This window comes from Periplaneta americana, chromosome 15, assembly GCF_040183065.1.
Source record: "Periplaneta americana isolate PAMFEO1 chromosome 15, P.americana_PAMFEO1_priV1, whole genome shotgun sequence".
Classification (NCBI taxonomy): Eukaryota; Metazoa; Arthropoda; class Insecta; order Blattodea; family Blattidae; genus Periplaneta; species Periplaneta americana.
This window is the reverse complement of record NC_091131.1, coordinates 70,547,683-70,572,562: the sequence shown is the minus strand read 5'-3', so window position 1 is coordinate 70,572,562 and position 24,880 is coordinate 70,547,683. Positions and strand designations below refer to the sequence as shown.

The window sequence follows — 24,880 nt, the reverse complement described above, 5'->3', positions numbered from 1 at the left end:
GCTTAATCCCATAGTTCAATCATAAGATTGAAGAGTAGACCAGTTTGGGTATTTCACTGTGAAAACGGATCCCATTACGGCGGTTGAAGGACTCGTAGCAGGCCAGGAAATGGCCGGTACGTGCTGGCACTCGAGATTGGATACCTTATACTGCTATGATAAGATAACGTAACAAAATTGGACCCTTCGCTGCTTTTAACATGGAACGTATAAGTGAGCACCTACTCGGCATTTTGTTCTTTAATAAGGACGCACCGATGCAACTCACATCTTTTACTTCTTAGCGGCAGCAGGCCGATGTAACCCGCAACACAGCATTAAGAATACAAATAAAGTAACCGTTAATAAAGAAACATGCATAATGATATTTAATTTATTTCATACATATCATAGCCTAACCCATAAACATACAAACCCACACAATGACACTCTATCGCTGTAGAATAACAATTAGCATACCTGACCATGAAACGAGCGGGCCCGGACTCAAATCCTGGTTGAGACAAGTTAACTGACTGAGGTTTTTCTGGGTTTTCCCTCAACCCATTTAGAGCAAATGCTGGGTAACTTTCGGCGATGGACCCTGGACTCACTTCGCTGGTCACCTTAATTTCACTCACGTTACATAACCAGTGCAGTTGATAAAGCATCGTAAAATAAAATTAAAAACTATACAATCACACAACCACGAACCACATAAATGTTCCACGCAATTACAGAGATTCTACAAATTCCCAGCCACGTTTCAAGTATAAAATTTTACGTTACTTCTTGCGGGTAGTTTAATTTTACCGGAATTCTATAGTCTATATCTGCATTTTGAATGAAAAATCTGTAGTTAAGGCGATGCGCTACTGGAATTTCTAAAATCCACAAGGCCTAATCGGAGACTGAAAATGGGAAACTATTTTGCTTGACTTCCTCAAGGGCTGTGGTTACTAAGCAATTTTGAACACATTTCGAACGGTTATTTTTCTGAAGTGTTCGTTTTTTTATAATTTCGTAAAGAATAATTAGGCTATAAATATTTCTGACTATAAGCAGTAACATGAGCTGCTGCCAGGAAGTGAAAAGGAGGATAGCAATGGCAAAGAAAGCTTTTAATAGAAAAAAGAGCATCTTCTGCGGACCTCTGGAAAAGGAACAAAGAAAGAGACTAGTGAAGTGCTTTGTATGGAGTGTGGCATTGTATGGGGCAGAAATATGGACATTACGACGAAGTGAAGAGAAGCGAATAGAAGGATTTCAAATGTGGATATGGAGAAGAATGGAACGTGTGAAGTGGACAGATATAATAAGAAATGGAGCTGTGTTGGAAAGAGTGGGTGAAGAAAGAATGATGCTGAAACTGATCAGGAAGAGGAAAAGGAATTGGTTGGGTCACCGACTGAGGGAACTGCATACTGAAGGATGCACTGGAAGGAATGGTGAACGGGAGAAGAGTTCGGGGCACAAGAAGATATCAGATGATAGACGACATTAAGATATATGGATCATAAGAGGAGACAAAGAAGAAAGCAGAACACTAAATGAAAGAATGAAATATTTCTGACACAAACGTTTTGGAGACATAACAGTATCAAGATGGTTTCTGCTGTTGATTGTAACTTATTATAATAAATAGTATAATAATGGCGATCGTTATGTTAGGGGTGGCGATTAAGGATAGCAGCATAATCAGAAAACTCTAATGTACTTTTACAAATAAAATAAATCGCTTCTTTCACTACCATACGATGACGTAGAGATACATATGAGGTTATTAGATTTACTATATACGCCTTGTTACACGTTACGAACTTTGTATATACAGTAGGTCCTACTGTATTCTAGCTAGTGTTAAATTTAAATACCTATAATGTATATATAACTTTATTTAATATTTATATAAATGAAATTATTTTAAAATGGAACCAAATCTACACATCAGTAATCAAAATAACCAGTGCTCTAACATTAAATACCTTACTCTATGCCGATGATCAAGTCATAATTTCCAATTCAGAGGATAATTTACAAAGAGGATTGTATACATTAAATGAAATATTAAAAGATTTTGGGATGGAAATTTCAGCACAAAAATCAAAAGTAATGGCATTTTTAGGACAAGACCCAGTGAGAAGTAAGATAATACACAATAACCAATGCCTCGAACAAGTGCAAAATTTCAATTATCTGGGTTGTGAAATATCTTATCAAAATGAAAAAGATGTGAACAAGAAAATTACCAAATTTACACAAATTCTAGGAATAATAAACAATACATTAAAAGCTAAATTAGTACAAAAATCTACAAGAATAAAAATATATAATACACTAGCATTACCCACCCTTCTATACGGAAGCGAGATTTGGACATTAAAGAAAAAAGACATGAACAGAATCAAAGCAACGGAAATGAAATTTTTCAGGAGAACAGCAGGATATACTCTTTTAGACCGAAAAAGGAATGAAGAAATTTTAGAACAATTAGAAGTAGAGTCAGTAGAAGAAAAAATCACCAGATACAAATTCAATTGGCTAGATCATGTAAGAAGAATGGAAAATTCAAGAATCCCAAAAATTATGATGCAATATAAACCTAGAGGACATCGTCGACCAGGAAGACCGTTAAGAAGACTGCTAGATGGGGCCGAAACAGGTCTACAGAGGCCTAATTCGTGAAGGATGATGATGATGATGATGATGATAATGTATAGTAGTGGCAAAAAAACCGGACCGACACTTGTAGCTGATTTCAGAGCCTTGTTCACTCCAGAGCACGATAGACTGGTAACTAAGACTTTCGTGGTTCGAATCCTGCCTGGGAAGGAAACTATTTTTTGTTCCTTATTCAAATTTATTCCCAATACTTTTCGATTGCAGCGATATTTTACTACTTAATTAACTTATTATTCCCAGAACATGAATTTTACCAGCAATCGAAAAATATTGGGGATAAATTTGAATAAGGAACAAAAAAAGTTTCCTTCCCAGGCAGCATTCGAACCACGAAAGTCTGTTACCAGTCTATCGTGCTCTGGAGTGAACAAAGCTCTGAAATCAGCTACAAGGGTCGGTCCGGTTTTTTTGCCACTACTGTATACTGGCCTTCTATGCTCAAAATTGTGGGTTCGATCCCGGCCCAGCTCGATGGCATTTAAGTGTGTTTAAATGCGACAGGCTCATGTCAGCAGATTTACTGGCATGTAAAAGAACTCCTGCGGTACAAAATTCCGGCACACGGCGACGCTGATATAACCTCTGCACTTGCGAGCGTCGTTAAATAAATAATAATAATAATAATAATAATAATAATAATAATAATAATAATAATAATAATAATAAAATGTACACTGCCTTTCTTCGGAGAAGTTTACATCGTTGTTCGAGATCTCGTGGCAATATGGGGAAATTAGCCGAAATAAGATAGACATGAGCGAGCGAGTTGGCTTAGATAGACGGTAGCGTTTGAAACTCGTATTCAGGAGGTCCCGAGTTCAAACCTCGTGGCCGACCAATCTGACTGGGATTTCTCATGGTTTCCCCTCTGCTACAAAGGCAAATGCCGGATTGGAATTTACATGCCGTGATTGATTTACCTGAATCAACAATATCATAAGCATTAATCAAAATCTATAATCAGTCACATGAACACAAGCCATCTACAACACAGAATAGACACAGAAACTCAACAATAATGATAACGGCCCACTGATATACGCATAGATAGTAAATACGCGATATGACCACAGATGTTAAAGCGTGTATAAATAAACTTAAAAAAAATGACATTGAACTACTATTTTTTTAATTATTGTTTCCCGTTTCTGTACTTAATAGTTACGTAATTCGTATTATAATAAATGTTTATTTTACAACACCAATTTAAAATCATATTCTTGATTATTATTAACGTGGTTGAAGGCTTCGTGCATAATAAGAGAGGAACTAATGATCAGAAAAATATGACGTCACTGACTGATCTGCGATTGGTTGAAAGCCAGAGCCAATAGTACGCTATTAAATATAGTCCCGTAAATATTTCATCATAACTAACATTTTCACACATATTGGGTAAATTCAAATCAGTGCAATGCAATTAACCAGTTTTGCTAGATTAAAAGAAATCTAATGTATCTATACATTAATATGCATTTACTTGATTTTTTCCTGTTTACCACGCCCTGCGGCGTAGTGATACATTAGTATGGTTATTCGCTTGGATAGATATAATAAATCATTGCCTACGTTATTATATAAAAGCAATACAACACTAAAAAAAATAAGTGTGACTTTCGATTATTATACTATTACTGACACATGAACTTAATTTGGAAAGTAAACGTTAGCACAGACTAAATCAAGTAGCACAGTCTTGTCTGAATATACGAGTACATGGTAGCTACACGTTTACATTCAATATAGCTGCTTCTTCCTCTGGTGTAGTTTTCTTCGGCTGCGTTTTAAAGGACTCTTCCCCATGACCTTAAAAACGCTTGATTCTATAGTTTATAGTCTTCACATTTCGCTGGAGGGCATTTTACGATCGCATTTAATGGAAGGCCTGCCTTCCACATTCCAACGATTCGTCCGCGCGTTACTTCAGAAGAACAGGCATTGTATTTTATATAATTAATTTTCAATAATAATTAAACATGCTGAATGTTGTTACAATCACAGATCAACAAAGTCCTATCTATAATCTCTTTACATTTTGTTTCTCTCCATCTCGCCGGAGAATTCTAATAGACGACAGTATGCAGTACCAACAAATACGTACATCTGAAGACAAAACTAAGACACCAATTTTATTACATTATTTTAAATCTGCATGCCAATACTTACCTCGGAGAATCTGATAGAGGAAGACTTTGATATGGTCAGCAGAGAGATGCTGTGGTGACACGATGATCTTGTGGAGGTCACTCTGCAGGAGTTCCGTGATGACGTAACTGGAAGTTTCAGTTAAGGGCAAACATACAAGGAAATTGTTTGCATATTAGTTCAATGCTTGTTGAGTATTTTCATACGTTTTTAATAAATCGATTAAGATATGATTACTAATTCATGTCTGTTATCATTTTACTTCCATTTACCGCACTCCATTTTGGTAATTTGAAAAATTGCATTAATTAGCCTACATCGTTGTTGTTGCTATTTAGTCAACTGTCCGAAGACCAGGTCTGAACCTCACAAGTGATACCAACAAGTCACCACTTGTGTGTTAACTAAGTCAGGAGGTAATGGGGTAGAGTGGCCAGTTTCTTTCCCCCTCCATTGCATACATCGCCGACTAGCTACATATTACAATAATCAGACTTCACACGTATACAAACAATTATTCTTTCTTTGATACATATCGTCAAGTGAGATGTGCTACCTGATAACAGACGTACAAGCTTTGACAAAAAGTGACCGGCTGCCATTCGCTAAGTCCCCTTTGGAAGACTTAGGTTTACACTGAAGAAATTTCTTATGCACGACTCCGCTCTGGTTTTCCTTTGTTTTGTTTGTTTGTTGCTTTTTCTGTCTGTTTATAAGTCAAGTGTTATAAAGAGGGGGCGGATGTTGCTGGAAAGTAACATTCTTATTTTTCACATTAGGACGATGCCTATTAATATAGAAATCCTATGTTAATATCAACGTAAAAGAGTAATTTCTTATATTGCATTTTTTTTACATTTTTTAACTAACCGGTCATTTTTATTTTTCTTCGGCATTTTTTGGTCATTTTTAATACTTTGAAGAACTTTTAGATCATTTGGAATGCATTTTACTTTCTTCTTTACCGAATCAGTAGTAATTAACCAAATAGGTCAGTAGTAATTACCTACTGAATAAGTGAATAACAGTGAAGTTTGAGTTTAATAGTTTGGAACAGACTCTAAAATCCATTCCTCATTCCACTGAAGACTTCACTTCACATAACGGAAGTAATATAAAATGCTTGACAACAGCTTAGTTTAAGTGAGGACTTTGGCCGCTACTGTTCTTTTGTCGGTGTCTTTAGAATTTATGTTTGGAAGAGAGGAAACTTTCACCATGTCCTGGACAGGACGTTGTGTCCTCAACATGGTTCGGAAGGGATGTCTACTGTAGTAGACAGTATTTTTAACACAAAGATTGCAAGAATGCACGCTGCGCCCACAATTTCTTTTGTCATTCACACTCCCTCATCTGGAATATCTGGTAACAAAAGTGAAGCGCGGAATGAAGAGGAGGTGGAGAATGAAGGCACTGACATGGACCACCCCTGATTGAAATACATTGCAAACTCTCATTAAAATCTACAGTTTTCCCTTAAAACCTTCATTTTGTTGCATGCTCTTTTCTTTTATCTTAGCCAAATTCTAGGAAGTTGTCTCCTGTGTCCGAGATTTGGGCAGTCATTGAAACAAGGTGACTAATTTTTAAGAAGTTGTGGTGCGAGTACGGTGAATAATATTTAAATGTCATTTTCTTTTAATTATGTCATTTTTCCATTAGTTTAAGGGCATTTTAATTATCATTTTAAGCAGATTTTTAGGTAATCAACATCTGCCCCCCAGTTATGAATAATCTATAACGAAGATATATTAAAAGAGTAAATTAGGTGCAAAATAAATATCTTTTCCCCAGTCGTGAGAACCAGGCGCTGCCCGAAGTGAACTTGGACAAATTCACGCTATAGGAAAGCGGTCATTTTTTGTGTATAAAGCTGTACTTATCAGCCAGAACCTGAATCAGAAGTAAAATTACATTATTTTTTTCAAACTAAAAAAATATCTCATTCACAGACTAGCACAGGCAAATGATTCTAGTTGCCAAAATTAAATGATGTCTGCAGGCTGCGTAAAAAATTAAATTCTTCCACAAGTTTATGAGAAAAATTGAATTGGCACATACATCTCAGTGTTTTCAGTTTTCTTTCCACATTTTCTTTTTCAAAAATATTTCACTACAATTTCTATATATACATTAGAATACTAAAATTTACAAGGTACATTCATCAAATTTTTCCTGATATGTCTTAAAAATTGTGAATGGACAGCTTTAAAAGTTTATTAGATACAGAGCAAAATGTGTACTGCTGCATTTGTATGAGTTACACTTCTTGGTTACCTTAACACTGCCATTAGTCTGTAATCATTAATTTGTATTACTGCAAACTGTATAGGCCTAAACTTTTTTTGTTTCTGGCTAAGTGGAAGGGAAGGCCTGATGGCCTTAACTTCGCCAGAATAAATAAATAAATAAATAAATAAATAAATAAATAAATAAATATTATTACCAAACGCTTGCTTAAAATCAATATGCAACTCAAGTGAAGGCAAATTAAATTCATAAAACCTCTCTAAAATTAAACGTGGTGTAAAAGCGTGACGGGGGATTTTTAAATCCCGTTGATTGTGCGACTACGTCTTTATTTTCTGCGGTTATTACTTTATTAATTTTATATTATATGTAATTTTAATGAGGATGATGAATATTAAATTAAAGTACAGTTGTAGATTATTTATTGATACTATAATGGTCCCAGTTTCGATTTTTTAAAAGTCTATTAAGTTTCTATTATAACTCGCTCTATATACAACGGAACTTAAAGCATATTTATGATTACGACACTGTATTCATCCGTAACATTGTATTACATAATATTATATTCCACGGCTGGGTCGCAAAGTCTTTGTTTCTTTGTGGCAAATGAAGGATTTTGAAGTTTGTATGATTAAGCAGTTGAGTGGATCGAGCGGAGCAGAGCAGAGGCCGGGCACATGGTCATCGCCCGTGCGTCCGCCAAGGCCAGCCGCCGGCCTCTAGCCACCAGCAGGTTGGCGGCCGAGCCGAGCGCAGCACACTGCAGATGGCCTTGCATCGCATTCATTGTCTGCTCTTCTTCCACACGCGCGCGCACAAAGAACCCACAAAAATAGCGCGACAGCCGAGGGGAAGATCCAGACTTAGTGTTTGGACGAAAGGAGGTTCAACTCACACTGGAGAATTACATACATGTATACATTACTCTACATGACACAGTTAGCAAAAATTATAACTTACTAGTGAAAATCCGTCAAACATAATATTTATTTACACATATTTAAATGAAAGAGTAATCATCGATATTGTTTGAAGACTCTACCTAACGACAACTATTTTTTTTTCCTGAATGCGACCAGTTGAAAGTCAGCTGAGAAATGTTGTAAGCAGGTATGGTATGAGTATTATAGTAGGCAATGACAAAAACTACTGCTCATGTGTTTGAAACAACATTATAAGAGAATAGCGTAACGTTAAAAAAAAAAACATTTTAAACATATAATTGATTAAAGAAATCATAAAATTAATTAGAGCTGGCAATTACACACCGTACAACCTTTATCTTAAAGAATCATACAAATCGGCCCAGTAGGATTCTCAAACGAAGCATAACAAAATATGCCTCGTGTTTTTAAATTATGATTTTTAAATATGATAGCGAGGTGCTACACTATTACTACATCAGCTAATTGATTTATGAATAAAATGAACTTTATAGAACATGGAAGTGAATTATTAGAACGAATAAAAATGTCATTGCAACATAAAATGCAAAAATTAAAACATATTATGTAAATCTGATATATAAAAAAAAACGAAAGAAGATCCGAAGACATTTTTGTCCACATCCGAATTTAGAATAGAAGCATTCTGACTAAAAAAAAAGAAATGTTTATTCATCGATTAATACTTACATTTTCAAGGCAGATTTAGTAAAGTGGCGCACCCTACCCCCAAATCAAATTTTATCTGGAAATTAACTACACAAGACAATCACAGTTCACTTTCAATAAAACGCAAAAGAAAGAATAAAGCTTTTAATGCCTTGATGTATCTTTATCTATTGTTGTGGAAAGGCGTGGTTGGAGCTACTAGACTCGCTTCGAATAAAGTTACTGGACTTCGAACATTATCGAACATTACAACAGATTTGGGAAAAATATGTAAAGATGTAATTATCTTCAAATTTTAATTGTATATTTATTGTTCTATGTACTGCTATAGTCCCTTTAAAAAGATGCGCGTGAGAATACAGCTTTAAATGTAACTCTAGTCTATGCTATGACACTGATTATAAATAGTCCCCTCTCCAAACCATAATCCTGGGTGCGCCACTGATTTAATGTGACCGTAGTCGCCACATTTTCAGCAGATGGAATTATTGTGAACGGAAATACAGAATCGAATTCCATGAATAGTGCTCAGTATTGATATTATATCTTCATAAGTATAATGAGAGCGTGCCAAAAATTTGTTATTGGTTACAAGAATTCTCGTCCACTCTTGTGGAGTAACGGTTAGCATGTCTGGCCGTAAAACGAGAGGGCTCGAATTCGAATCCTGGTTGGAACAAGTTACCTGGTTGAGATTTTCCTCAACACACACTAAACTGTCATGGAGTATTCAAAACGATCTGAATATGCTTACCGTATTGAATATGATCCTCACGATCCCTGTTTTCACGCAATTTTCGAAACGTATTGAAAACGATTAGAATAAGGAAGCTGAAGTTCGGAAAGTAGTTATGGTGGTTAACATGTCCATTGACATGTTGGCATGTTGGTCATCCTGTAGACCTTGGCTATGAATTACTTGCGTTTTCTAAATGAGGCGTGTGAAAAGTTAATATTCTGGTTGTTAATATAAAGTTTGTTTCTGCAGCGAATTTGTGATGGTTTGACATCTGAAAACTGTTACAACCTCAACTATTGTGCATGATCAGCGATGATCGGCTTGAAATTAACCAATATAGATGAGCATGGAAATATAAAATATTAACACAGTCTAGTATATACAGTCACGAAGCTCAATACGTAGTAAATATGCATACATTAGATAGTTGCTCACCACTAGGTCGCTAATATCGCCTCATTACAGGCAATGCAAAATATTGCCGGCACAGTCTATTGTTTCTAGCATCCTCAAAACTCAAGCTTCGTGACTGTATATAGTAGACTGTGATATTAATGCAAAAAGTACGTGTGTGCCAATCGAGTGGATACAAGTAAAGCACAACTACGAATATCTTAATGCGCATAAGTGACTGTGGTTTGAGATTGGTATGCACATGATCCGCAGATTTTTCTGATCGTCAGGAAATGGTTCGATGACGATTTGATTTGCTGCAAGAACGCCCGACTTTAATCAGCAAGTAGTCAGAGAATTGAAGGTTTCGTTGCACGAACGGTAAAGTCAATGTGCGCATGCTCACGACTTGAAAACTGCTGCAAAAATAAATCTATAGAATAGTAATAATGGTTTGTAGGAAAATTCAAAATATTATTTGTATTGCTAACACGACTTCTAGATAAAATTGTGTTCGTTGTTTTTAAAACAGACTACAGTTCAAACTTAAAATAATGGTTCATGCACTTAGCGTATTGAAATCGTTTTAAATACGTTACGCGTTTTCATGAAACTCATTCCGAATTGAATACGATCCGATCCCATTGTTCAAGTGTATCCACCTTGAGACTCAGATCGTTTTGGATCCCCGTTTTCAGGAAGGTTTCAATGCAGTAAGCGTATTCAAATCGATTTGAATACTCCATGAAAACCTAGTAGTTGAGAGCAAATGCTGTGTAATAACTTTCGGCGCCAGACACTGGATTTATTTCACTGGCATTGTCACCTTCATCTCACTCATACTCTAGATAACCATGACAATTGATAATGTATCGTAAAACAAACAAAAAATCCGAAAATATGCATTCCTGTTGAAATACCAAATTCTAAGTTTTAGCGTCACAATATTTTTAAAGATACGGCAAACAGAGATTTACGGAGAACTAAAACTAATTTTGGGTGAACGAAAACCATTATTTACGGAAAATTGCTGTTAAAATGTTTTATCCGTAATTTGTACAACTGAAATTAAATACACAAAGCAAGTTTAATTTAAGACGTGTCATATATAAGGTTATTCAAAAGTAAATTTCAATTTTGAAATGGTAATAAGTTTGCCTCATTTTTAGATTCCACAAAAATAAAAACATCAATTTGTTCGTAAAGAAATGGGATTTTATTAAAACACGAATAAATTAAATATGACTACCACCGTGTTGTTCAAAAAGAAATAGTCTTTCTTCTATGCTATAAACGGCATTAGTAAGCACATTCCTAGGGATGTTTTCAATGACATTCGATATTCACTGTTTCATTTCCTCACGTGTAGTAGGTCTACTAAGAAATACTTTTTCTTTTAGATAACCCCATAACCAGTAGTCAGCTGAATTTATGTCTGGTGATCTAGAAGGCCAACTGTTCGGAATATACCTACTAATTATACGATCATCAAAAGTGTTGCGCAATAGTGTTTTTACATTATTGTGTATGTGAGATGGAGCACCGTCTTGCATGAAAACAACGTTTTTGATCTCATGATTCTGTGACGCTGGTATCGCAAAGTCTTGCAACATTTGAAAATATCGCTGCCCGGTTACCGTCACGTTTTTGTTTGTCCATTTTAAATTTCTTCATAGAAATACGGTCCTATTATGAAATGTGACATAGGCCTAAAACGACACCAGACAGTAACCTTGATACCATGTAATCTTTGCTGTATAACTGTGTTCGGATTACCGTCTGCCCATATCCTGCAATTATGAGTTCAATTCGAAATGTATATCATGTGTCCATTTCTCAATCCATGTAACGTTCGATATCTTCTCAATGCATATGCATATTGTCTACTGCATTTGTAATAGCACTAGCCAATTCGAATTCGTAAAGGTAAAACCATTGTAAAAATTATTAAAATAAATTACTCTCCTACAACTGCAGTCTGTATTCTGAACAATAATTATTGTTTATACAAGCGTTACAGCCTACAATAGCAACGAAACACTCATCGATAATAAAAAAAAGCCAAACTTTCTAAATAGTAATGGTACCTATATGAAACAAAACTGCTGATATGTACAGAAGTTACAGCAGTTTCAAAACGCGAACTTATTTTTGAGTAACCTTATATATTTATGCATCAAGAGCTGAACAAGTGTTTAAAAAGTCTACATCAACCTAACTGAGGATGACATTAACATATTCAACTGAAGTTCACACTCAGAACTAACGCTTTGTTAGTGACGTCACTTTTTGATAATATTCAGTATAATCCCACAATTGGCGTCGGACAACTTTACAGCTAGTACTTTTTAAGAAATGGGAATGTCATTAAATCGACCGATTTTTCTATTTTCATATATATTTTTTAATTTGTCATAACATTCACTGCCCAATGATACTGCACAAACTTTCATCTGTAGGCCTATATAACATTGCTTCATACAAAGAATGTCGGGATTTAGCCTCTGAATCGAGTAATTATGTTGAGACAAATTCCACCTTGTTGTCAGTCCACGACCGCTTTTCCAAAATAGCTTTTGCTTCATGCATTTATAATGTTCTAATGACCTTCGAATCGCTAAAAAAACATGCGGAGAAAATTCTGAATCTTTAATAATGACGACGCGAAACGTTGTGGCACATTCATCACAAGACAAGATATCTATAATTAACACACTCTGAACACATTCCTCCCACGTGTTAACACTGGTCTGTTACAAAGGCGATTGGATCTGATGTCGCTAAACTGACAGCTGCAGCTACATTGGAGAGCGGAGTGTGTAGTTGATGAGTGCGGTTTTTGCATGTATTACAAGAGAGTGTGACGTTAAAAGAATAGCAATCCTTTGTCGATAACTAAACTTAATCAACCTATGAGTATATCGATTTCTTTACCTAGTCTTCCAATCGGTCGATGATGGAGGTCTCCGCTCACGAATTTAATCTCTCCCTCACTCTCTATCCTTGTCGCAACCATAAACACCATCGTTTATTTCTAAGTTCCTTACACTTGTACACTTCTTGTCTAGCTATCCAAATGGGTGCCAAGTAAGCTGGGAAAGAAGTTTTCATACCAACATACTGCATGATTTATGCTCATTACTGCAAACTTACTAAAGGCTTTACAAATAACCAAAAATGTATTTAAAATAGACTTAAGGACTTTACTAATAGACGGTAGTATATTATACACACTATTTAAAGGATGTAATTGATATTTTGTTATTGAAGTGTGTTGTGTAAGTGAAGTGTGTTTCTGTCAGTGAAGCTTTGTAGTTTATAGTGGCAGTGCAAAGTATTTGAACAGTGAAATGTTTTTGAAGTGTTAGTGAAATCAGGATAGAATCAGTGAAATGTGTCGTAGTTCCAGTGCAGTGAGTGAGTTGTCAGTGAAATGAGTGTAGTGCTGAAAGGTATTTGTGCAGGTATGAACATATCATATTCCTGGGTTTCAGTTCGAACTTAGGTTAAGATACAAATTAGATTTACTTTAAATGTTGTTTTAAGTGATCGTTCTTCATTTAATTTAGAATGCTCCCTGTTATTGTTGTTATTATTATTATTATTATTATTATTATTATTATTATTATTAATTATTAGTATTATTATTATTAATTTATTATTAATTGCATTTTTTAATTGTGTTTATTATCAATTGTCATTATTGAGTGTAATTAGTTACCACTGCCACCGGGTATATACCCATTTGCAATGTGAATACATACATACATAAGCTTACATACATACATTTAATTGCACATCATACGAAGTTTAAAGTAAAGCATTGACCGACTGCAGAAAACGGATTAAGAAATAGTCACATTTATTAAATCGATTTTGGTGTGCCATTGTGCTCATCTGCACACATATTTTTTTTTTTATTTCTCCAAATATACTGTAAATATCCCGTTCATCCTCAATACTCGTAAAAACAAGCATAGGCGAAGTACGCATATGAAATGTTGGATCTTTTAATTAGAAAAAGAATATTCTTTTGAAGGCCTTAAATCGAAGGCAGGCCTAAAGCTTAAACGTGCGCATTCGAATGAGGCAGTAGAACAAGTGGACAGCTTCAAGTAGTTGGAGTATACAGTAGAGGAGACAAGACCTGTCCTGTGACCTAATCTTGTGCCATGGTTCTATTACCAATGGGTGTGGAGGGGAAAGATAGGTTTTAGTCTGAGACGATCTTCGGTGTCAATAGATTCGTTCAATATTAACAAACTCTGTTTCTGATAGCGCATTCTTTCCCTCTCGCACAGCTCACAAGCCAGGTTTCGCCTCCTAATATGTACTATAAGCAGTAATATGAGCTGCTGTCAGAAATCCAAAAGGAGCATCTTCTGCGGACCTCTAGAAAAAAGAACAATGGAATAGACTAGTGAAGTGCTTTGCAATATTTTAAACTAACTGTAGCTAAACAAGTACGAGGGGTAGTCATAACGTTTTAATTATCACCTCGAAAAAATGAAACTGCGACCATGAAACTTGGTGATGGTGTTAGTCCTTTTCTACATATTCACCCTTCAACGCGACACATTTTTCCCAACAATGGATGACTTGACGGAGGCCTTGGTTGTAGAAGTCTGTATTTTGGCTGTTCAGGAAACGTTCCACCTCAAAAATCACCTCGTCGTCATTCTGGAAATGCCTGCCACGCAATGGTTTCTTCATCCGAGGAAAGAGGAAGAAGTCACTGGGTGCCATATCAGGAGAATACGGGGGGTGAGGCAAAATTTGATAGCCTAAAGAAGCAGCATGTGTGACTGTGTCCTGTGCAGAATGAGCTGGGGCGTTGTCATGAAGCAAAAGGACCCCTTTGGACAGCTTCCCGCGACGCTTCGTCTTGATAGCCTCCCGTAACCTCGTCACGAGATTTCGGTAGTATGCTTCTGTGATGGTTTGCCCCTTCTGAGCATAATCTGTCAGCACCACACCTTGGATGTTCCAAAAACACTCAGCATCACCTTGCCCAATGATGGTTGGGTCTTCGCCTTTTGCCTCACCCCCCGTATTCTCCTGATATAGTATAGTACTGTTCTTCATTGATTCTTATATATCTATGTTCAAAAATGTTTTACTGTACTTTATTTTTCTATAAATAGAGGCTGATGGTTCATGTTCCTAAATTTTAGGTTATCTTTGATAAAAAAATTACATGGAATAATAATAGGCCTATAATCACTCCAAGTCCTAGATTATATCACATATTTTTGATAAAATATGTTATCATATTCTTTGATAGTGTAATACCCGCCTAAGACTCGCATGCGTCCCAGTCCGGCAGAGGAGAACGCACGTGTTGCAGGATACAGACAGGTGGCAGGTGTTTGGGCGACCCATGAAAACATATGTTGTGTGTCAGTGGGCCTACCAGACGAAGCACAGTTCCATCGGATTCTCATTTCTCTATTTCAAACAGCACGTGTAACAATTTACGTTACATAAGACGAGGTAATTCCGACCACAGTCTATGCAACGGCTACGGCACGCAAACTGTACGTTGCATCCCTGATCACATATTAGGCGTTCAGAGCCAAAGTGGATCAAGTCCATGAGATGTAGTTTTGAGATAATAGGACTTAAAGTTAACTTGCTCTAGTAGATTATCTAATTTCACTATTTTTATAGCAATAATTTTATTGCTCCATTCTGAAATTCTAGATTTATAAAATATAAACAATTGTGATGTTAACTGATGCAACGCTTTGGTGACTTGATCCACTATGGCTCAGAACATCGTGAACAAATAATCTGAGCGAAAAGTGGGTGTCACCTATCGGCGAATGCTTGGAATTAAGATTTGATCCATTACTGCTCGGGCAAGATCTAACTTCAGATATAATAAGAAAATAAATTAAACTCAATTTAAGAAAATCTGTGACTTGATACACTTTAGCTCTGAACGCCTCAAATATGAAATTAGCCATTCCCATGTTATGAAATGGCAACATATAAAAGAGAACAACCACTAGGATCACCACTGTCGAAAATGAATTTTTTTGGTAACGACAGCTAGATGAAAGTACTGCTGCAAGCTATTACTCCATGCAATTCCATTAGGGTTATAAAGTGACTTCTTTTGAGTAGCTAGATGGCAGCATAGTGATTGATAAAAGTTATGCATTAGACTGATCAATCTGTTATACAGAGTGTTCGGGTGAAAGTGTGACAAACTTTGAGATGTGATAGGTGGTGTCAAATGGAATAACCTTCGTTTATAAACCCATATCCGACGACGCTCCAGTACAAAGCTACATATCGTTGAAAGCAGCTAGTTTTTCCCACGACAGTTCCCATGACTCATCCCTTTTCTGTATTAAATGTCTGGAATTATAGCAACCTGTTGAACGTATCTCCATCTTTGGTTGCGTAATACTAAGGGGATTCAGTACTTTATTTAAATATTACTTATTATAGTTAGTTCTTACACATAGGCCTATCATTAGACTACGCTATAGTAAGTCCACACCTGTGGAGCAACGGTTAGCGCATCTGGCCGCGAAACCAGGTGGCCCGGGTTCGATTTCAGGTCGGAGCAAGTTACCTGGTTGAGGTTTTTTCCGGGTTTTCCCTCAACCCAATATGAGCAAATGCTGGGTAACTTTCGGTGCTAGAGTCAGGAACCATTTCACCGGCATCATCACCTGCATCTCATTCAGACGCTAAATAACATAAGATGTTAATAAAGCGTCGTAAAAAACCTACTAAAACGCTAAAGGAACGCAATAAGTATGTATCTTGGTGTAAACATTCATTCATTTGTCTACTGTACTACGTAGCTGTTAAACTATACGTTAGTTTTAAATGTTCCTTTTCTTTAGAAGTTGCAATGGGTCGTTTCAGAACTGCAGAACTTGCAATGTATGCAACGAGCTGGGTGGGCGCCATGTTGAGAACCGCCTTTAAACCACCACTGTGTCCACCGCTGTGGAGTAACGATTAGCATGTCTGGCCGGGAAACATACGAACTCGGGTTCAAATCCTGGTTGGGGTATTCTCCGGGGTTTCCCCTCAACCAATTAAAGCAGAAATGCTAGGTAACTTTCGATGTTGTACCACGGACTCATTTCGCTATAATTAATTCCCATATCACCATCATCCATACCATAGCCCGGGTTAAGCTCACGGTGCGGCATGTTGTACTGATTTACTTACTTACTTACTGGCTTTTAAGGAACCGGAGGTTCATTGCCGCCCTATCCTGAGCAAGACCAATCCAGTCTCTATCATCATATCCCACCTCTCTCAAATCCATTTTAATATTATCCTCCCATCTACGTCTCGGCCTCCCCAAAGGCCTTTTTCTCCTCCGGCCTTCCAACTAACACTCTATAGGCATTTCTGGATTCGCCCATTCGTGCTACATGCCCTGCCCATCTCAAACGTCTAGATTTAATGTTCCTAATTATGTCTGGTGAAGAATTACTTGTACTGATATAGAATTAAAAAATGGACCGAGTCTTGGCAGAGTCATCTATGTAGGCAACAAGCTTCGCAAGACTGTCCACAAGTAGCATACATTTAGGCGTTCTTGTTTACTGCACATGCGCAATGCGTTGTATGTGGAACTTAGTAAAATTAGGTGGCCTAAATTTTGTTTCTGTCTGTATAAGAGCGCGCCCGTTCGGCTCCTCAATCATTCAGAGAATAGGAGTGGTAAGCACAATAAGCCTCAGGCTGCAGTGTAAGCCTTCGGGTCCCTCCTTCGTACAAGAGAAAAACCACCACTGTACGTACATTAATTTTGTAAAGATGTACTAACATATAACCATTTGTAATTTGTGTAGTACATTTGTTACGTGAAAACATGTACGCACTTGAGCTGTAAATAAAGGAGAGATGAAAGTCACCTCAGCAAAACAGTACAGTGGAAGCTCTGAAGTTCGACAGAAATCAAGTTCTACATTCCTATAGTTCGACTGCTTACGTAGGAGAATTAGACACGCCCCTATACGGGCACTAAGAACTGGGTTTGCCATTTGAATGGGAATTGGTTCTGTGTCTTGTAGTAATACTTTTGTTAAGGGAAAACAGAATATATTATTGATTAGGGCACCCATATTTAATCACTGATTTTAAATTAATGAACTCTTCTTTTTATATTTGAGAATTGTGCCGTTTGTGAGACGGAACTGTCGAAATCCACTGTGGTACTAGAAGCGTTTACACAAGTCTCGGGGCGGGCAGGAAATGCAAGTACAGTATTGTATTCGTTGATGGATAACCAATAAGAATTTGTATTCATTTCACCTGCCACACCCACTACCCTCATTGGACTGAACTTTCAATTCTGCTTTGTCGAATTTAGGAGAGTCCACTGTACTTATTTCCTCGTTCCACGCATCTCACCCTGCAAACGAGAAAAAAAAACTAATTGAATAATAGTCATGGGTGAAACTGTTTTGAAGGTTGTGTAGCTTTGTACTGGAGTATCGGAAGATATGAGTTTATAAGTAAAAGTTGTTCCATTTGACACCACCTATCACACTTCAAAGTTTGTCACACACTTACCTGAACATTCTGTATGTGATCAGGGTTGTATGAAAGTAACGAAAGTGGGTTTGAATCTCGCAAAGCGCATGGAGTTTTGTTCATTATCATGTTCAGGTAACGAGTCACCATCGTGATGACTCACCATCGAGGAAATTCATAACGTATTCAAGTCTGAAGGAAAAAACAAATACATATGAATATATCTCCATAGGATTGTGTGAAATCTTCGATAACAATTATGAATACTGTACCATTCCTGCTTATCAATTAATCATTACATTAGAATATGATATATTAAATCTGAATACGTTTAGTTATCGCTGCCAAACAATTAAAAACGAGGTTATCATTATTTCAAGTCTACCTTTCAAATACACAAATAATTATAGCGCTAACGAAGTCCCATACAGACGCGTGAGGTATCACAAATTTCTCTCATTTTCGTGTATTCATGCTTCCTCCTTTCACGAGCAGCCAAGCATTGTGACAATACGAAAATATATTCCAACTGAAATATGACTTTTCAGCATTCCTAATGCCGAGAATGAAAGTCACTTGATTGTTAGGCACAAGACAATGGAAGAGGAAACAAAGCAAACAATTTTACACGTTACAAAAACAATTATTTACACTATGTTATGGCTAAGTGCAGACGTAAGCGCAGAAATGGATGTCTAAGATGAAGGTGAGAAAGGGCTACTGGACTTTGGAACAAACCATTGGCTAAAAACCTGAAATTATTCTCTTCTAAAACATCTGAACACGCGAGGAGCACGGAAGGCTACAACACAGAGATTGTCCATTACACTGGTCAACGAAAAAAAATATTTTTGTCTGGTATTGAAATTCATTCCTTCTTTCAATGTTCCATATTAACATGGGTTGGCCACCGGCGTAGCTCAGTCGGCTAAGGCGCTTGCCTGCCGATCCGGAGTTGCGTTCGGACGCGGGTTCGATTCCGGCTTGGGCTGATTACCTGGTTGGGTTTTTTCCTAGGTTTTTCCCAACCATAAGGCAAATGTCAGGTAATCTATGGCGAATCCTAGGCCTCATCTCGCTATCACCAATCCCATCGACGCTAAATAAACTCGTAGTTGATACAGCGTCGTTAAATAACCAACTAAAATAAAAAAACATGGGTTTTAACAGTCTGTTAGTACTAACAGTAGTTGAAGAAATGCTTCAACTTTTAAGTTTACAGTTAAAATGGAATAATATACTGTTATAATTTAACAAAGGTTGAAGAAACCGGACCTTAGCAAAATAAAATAAATTCGTGGCTTTTAAAAATCCTAAACATTAAATCTGTAACTATACTAAATTTATTCATAACGGAATGGCTAGTAGCTTACTCTTATCGACAACAAACAATGACAGTGCGTTGACTTACCTCGAGGACACTTCACTTTTCCTCTGACGACTGATTGTAATACGTAACTGGTTTTTACGGCATGAAGAGAGCATAAAAGTTTACAAACATCGGTTAATAGAAGACGAAGGAACTGAGTTACTAAATTCATCCATTACAATGGACTTCGACAGTTTCTCCTCTTTCCACGGAAGCCGATTGAAGGTGTTACAATACAGAAATAAATTCAATGCTGTAGAATGAAATAGGTTAAATCTAGTAACACCATAAAATAATTATGTAATTATGAAGAAAAAAGGGAATCCCTAAGATTGCGTGTAACATCTATACAAGAATTAGGGTAATGGAATTAAGATAAATAAATACAATTTGCTTTTAGATTTTTAGGTGTGTCGAATGAACGGAATGAAAAAAAGATAATATGTCAGTTCTCCAGTTGTATTAATACGAGTAATAAACTTAATATTACAGTAAAATGAAATGTATGCTTAGTATTAAGAAAACAATTAACTAATATACTGTGCATAAGTACATTAGAAAACCCCTTAATGTTAGTGTTATTTATTCATCTATATGTAATTAATGTCAACCTTGTATTAGTTTTCTATAGTTACACATGTATTCTGCAGGCGTATGTTTCACGTCCATGTCAAAGTACAACTGAATAACATACTGCAAACCTCCTCCCCCCTCACGGATTATAATAAACTCCTCCAAGTAGGTTATGTATAGGCCTATAGCTGAGCGTTCTCCCCTTGTATATAGGAACCGTCTCGTTCACATTGTTCAGTTTATCAGATATGACGTAAGAAGCTTTTCCATGGCAACCGAAATCGAATTTCCGTTCCACAAAATCCTTTCATTTTTTTCTATTAGTGTAAGTCGAATATAGAAGTTACGCATGAAAACAGTAGCATTTTTTTAAAATCTGGAATATTGTTAGCAAAACTACCATAACGCAGACAAAACTGACGCTTACAAAATTATTAATTACGATGAAAATACTGAAGAAATAATTTCGAAATCAGCATTACTCGTATTATGAACAATTTTGTGTACAGCAGTGGCAAAAAAAAACCAGATCTACGGAATAATCAAAGTCCCCGAAATGAGCCACTGCGCATGCCAAGCCCGCATTCACTAGATAGCGAGTAATCTATTGAAATTGTTGTAGTTTCGACTCCTGACATAGCCCATTTCGAAAGCCATTAGAAAATAAGCTGGTAAAATTCATGTTCTGGGAATAAATTTGAATAAGGAACAAAAAAAAAAAAAGTTTCCTTCCCAGGCAGGACCACGGAAGTCTTAGTTACCAGTCTATCGTGCTCTGGAGTGAACAAGGCTCTGAAATCAGCTACAAGAGTCGGTCCGGTTTTTTTTTTTTTTTTTGCCGCTACTGTACATACCCAATTGCTTTTAAAATGTTTTGAGAAACCCGTCGATTGTAATGTTTCTGTTTCTGTATTAGAAACCAAGACTGTGAAGTGGTAAGAGTCCCACAAGACTGGATAGATTGTATTGTAAACATATAAACGCAAATTACTTTCCACAATCAATTAAATTTATAACTTTTGGAACAATCTAAGGTTAGAAATTATTGTGTAACTATGGTTGGATGACAAGAAATGTTTTACAAGAGAAAAAAAAAATACTTCAATAAAAATATAATGCAATATTTTTACAAGATAACTGCAACGACATTGTAATACAGCAAATACAATTACACAAGAATTGTGTTATAGTAACGGACGTGCTCAGATTCTAAGCTACATATTCAGTACGCAAAATAATACTGAAGTGTAGGCCTATTACTGCATTATTTTAAAAATGTACGTTTATTTTGTACTACGTTGTACGGAAAACGCATATAAATAGCATCTCCACATTTTAACAAAGTTTTAAAGTCACTTTTTAAAGGATCCACAATATTACATCTGACAAAGCAACAGTTAGTTCCCGAGAAAACGTAATATATTATGTCATCGTCTCGCTATACACGCAACTGTGCAAGAGTTTCAAGTCAAAAAATGCCTTGAAATACATCAGAGATGGTCAGGCTATTTTCGGGGGGAGGGGAGTCGAATGTGAATGACCCATTAGTTCGTAATAAATTTTACAGTCATCATCATCATAATCATAAACTTTAATGTAGTAGGCCTAGTGCCCTGCTACGGTCTCCAACCATCGCTTGTGAGGTCCTCCAACGGATCTTTCTTCTCGTGGTATGTAGCAAAATATTCGTCTATGCGTTCCATTCTTTTCATATGTTGAAGTTAATATTCCCTGTACTCTTGAGTCTTCTGTGTTTTTGACTTTCGTAACCGGAAAAACTTGGTTAAGTATATCAATGCTTTATTATGATTTATTTTATTTGATATCATCACACTCTTCTAGGTAAGCCGGGCTATAGACTAAATATTTAGAGGAATTAACCTGTTCCAGTATGAAATTACTAATGAAAATCTTACTTTTTCTTTGGTAATTTATCCTTAAAGGCCACAATTTCAATTTTATATGGTAATATTTCCAAATTATAATTTTTTGCTATTAGATTAACCATACTGATTCTGTATAAAATCGCATACCGAATGTTGAAAAGGTGCCCTGAATTCCATCCCTGCAATTAAGACCAGTGTTGTCAGGTTCAGTAAAGGAATTTTTCCTCCAAATATTTAAAGAACATCCCCGATTTTGAAAACAAACTTCCCCTCTTAAAATGTAAAAAAAACTTTTATCACTACTCTTAAATTCTTTAAAAATGTTTTCGAAGGCAGAATTCTAAACCAAACAACTTCTGATGCCTAAACATGTAGGCCTACTGTTTAATAATAATAATATATTTTATTCCCCATATATAACAATATAATAGGTTTCTTTAAAGATAATGGCCTACCATAGCATTACATTCTTGAAAAATCATCAGTAGCATAAACATTATCATCTTCTAAAATATTCTTCACAAGGCGTCTAAAATTACGGACATTAGTACAATTTTTTATTCTTTACACAATTTATTCTAAAGTTTCACATCTAAGGAAATATTTCTTTTTTAAAGATTTCGATAACTTAAAGTTTTATATAATTTTAAAATAGTTTCTCTCCTCACTTTTCTCAATATAATTCGTTTAAAATATTTGGTTTTGTTGGGTTGGACCATATCAGAACAAAAATCATTATAGAAACTGAAATATTAGAACAAGTTCACCAGTTTAATGATCTGGGCTGCAATATTTCATATCAATCATCAAATGATTTAGAATCCAAATTAGCAAAGCTTTTTTTTTAACAATTTGTTACTATTTTTTTTATATATTGTCACTATCGATCAAAATTGCTACCGGCTCTGGAAGTAGCGCGTTTGCTTACTGATCCGGAGCTGTGCTCGGGCGTAGGTTCGATTCCCGCTTGGGCTGATTACCTGGTTGAGTTTTTCCGAGTTTTTCCCCAACCATAATGCGAATGTCAGACAATCTATGGCGAATTCTCGACCTCATCTCGCCATCACTAACTTTATCGACGCTAAATAACCTAAACGACATTTCATACAAGTTGAGAGGATGTGAAGGCATTTCTTTCCCCTTCTATTTGCCCTGAGTCCGTCAGTAACAGACCGGTAGCTGTTACATCTTATACCTGCATCCCCCCCCCCCAAGTTGTACACACAAGAAAATGAAATATTAAATAAAGTACATAAGTGGATATAAAATACAGTGACACAGATATTTGACAATTACATGTTTCAGTATATTTTAGTGTCGTTCTTACAATATTTTCAACTAATAATTAATTAAATTAAAGGATGTCAGTTTGTATTATTTATTTATTTATTTATGATGTCAGAGGAGAGTGACACAGTGCAGATTGCCCCATTGTGTATACTTAAGAGTAGCAACTAGCGGTGAAGAAAACATCTTCTGCTGTCAGTAGCTTTTTAAAGTGCCAGTTGATATAAACAGCAATAAAATTGCAATACAAACGCTTAGTATAGTTAATTGATGAACTAGTGGACTTACTCGTGTTAAATATTTAACACGATTAAGTCCACTAGTTCATCAATTAATTATATTCAAGTGTTAAAAGTGGTGTACGCAAGATTCAAAATGGCTTAGTATAGATTTTCGTATTATAGATTACCGGTAAACATTTTCGATAATAAGAATTTTCACTATGTTCAAAGTTTATTAGTCGAACGTTAGTAAGATAGTAGCATCTTCCCCTTCACGGATGGTGAGTAGAGGGGTAAGCCTATCAACCAAACTGAAATGAGGTTTAGTAGTTAATACAGCGTCGTTAAATAACTGAAAAAAATCAGTCTCATCGACCGCCACTACTCAGGAATAACATCTTCTGCGAGACTTAAGATCTTGTTTGAAATTCTACTAAATATTGTGCATAAGTTTGCTAGTCACACCCTGTTATTTGTTAACGAAAGCAAGACACTGCTGCCACTTGTTCGGCTACAGTAACAGACATCACAGGAAGGCGAAAGGAAATATGATAGAAATAAGATACAATTTTCTGTAAACGTTGCACATGAATGATACATAACAAACATTTCCAACCATCCACAAAAGCTCCCATTCCGGACAAGGTCCAGACAAGTAGGTCAGTGCAGTGTAGTGCGAAAATATCCGACCTCCAGAATACGAAACCTGCAGCGCTGTGCTGACTGTACTCTTCTGCAATACGATAACTGAGACAATGTCCATCAGCCGAACGACTCTGCACTCCAGGCACGTGCATGTATTGAACATTAATTCCCGCATCCGGGCACGTGACGTGATTAGGCAGTTCAGTAGCTCTTCGCTGACCCCGCCTCGACCAGGGACGGCTCCTCCCCCACTGCTCCGCCAGAACAATATGCCGGTCTTTCCCACGGCTCTCCACGGACATCCGAACAAAGAAAGTGAGAGGAGGTGATTAGATGATCGCGGCTAATATTCTGAGAGGCAGCAAGAGCAAATCACAAATCACAGTGGGCATATAACAGATTGGGCCAATGTGAACTGGCTACTAGCTAATAATGATGATGATGATGATGATGATGAAGACGAAAACAATAGATTTCCTTAGAGAAATGACGTTCTATAACCCGTTTCTTTCGTTCCCAAGCATCATCTGTACCTTCCTGGAGAGGTGAGGTCTCTTTAAATAAATTTTTTAAAGGGTGGG

The 24,880-nt window shown here is 36.4% G+C and overlaps 1 protein-coding gene across 2 annotated transcripts in view; it reads right to left on the bottom strand.

The window, feature by feature from the left end:
- Window positions 1–24,880, bottom strand: part of nmo (serine/threonine-protein kinase nemo) — a 329,069-nt gene that overhangs the window by 54,339 nt on the left and 249,850 nt on the right. For both annotated transcript variants that reach the window (XR_011336158.1, XM_069847645.1), the window contains exon 4: window positions 4,828–4,934. Coding sequence is in view for 1 of the 2 variants with exons in the window: in XM_069847645.1 (XP_069703746.1) it covers window positions 4,828–4,934 (107 nt within the window). In the remaining variant the exon portion in view is untranslated. The remainder of the gene's footprint in view (window positions 1–4,827; window positions 4,935–24,880) is intronic.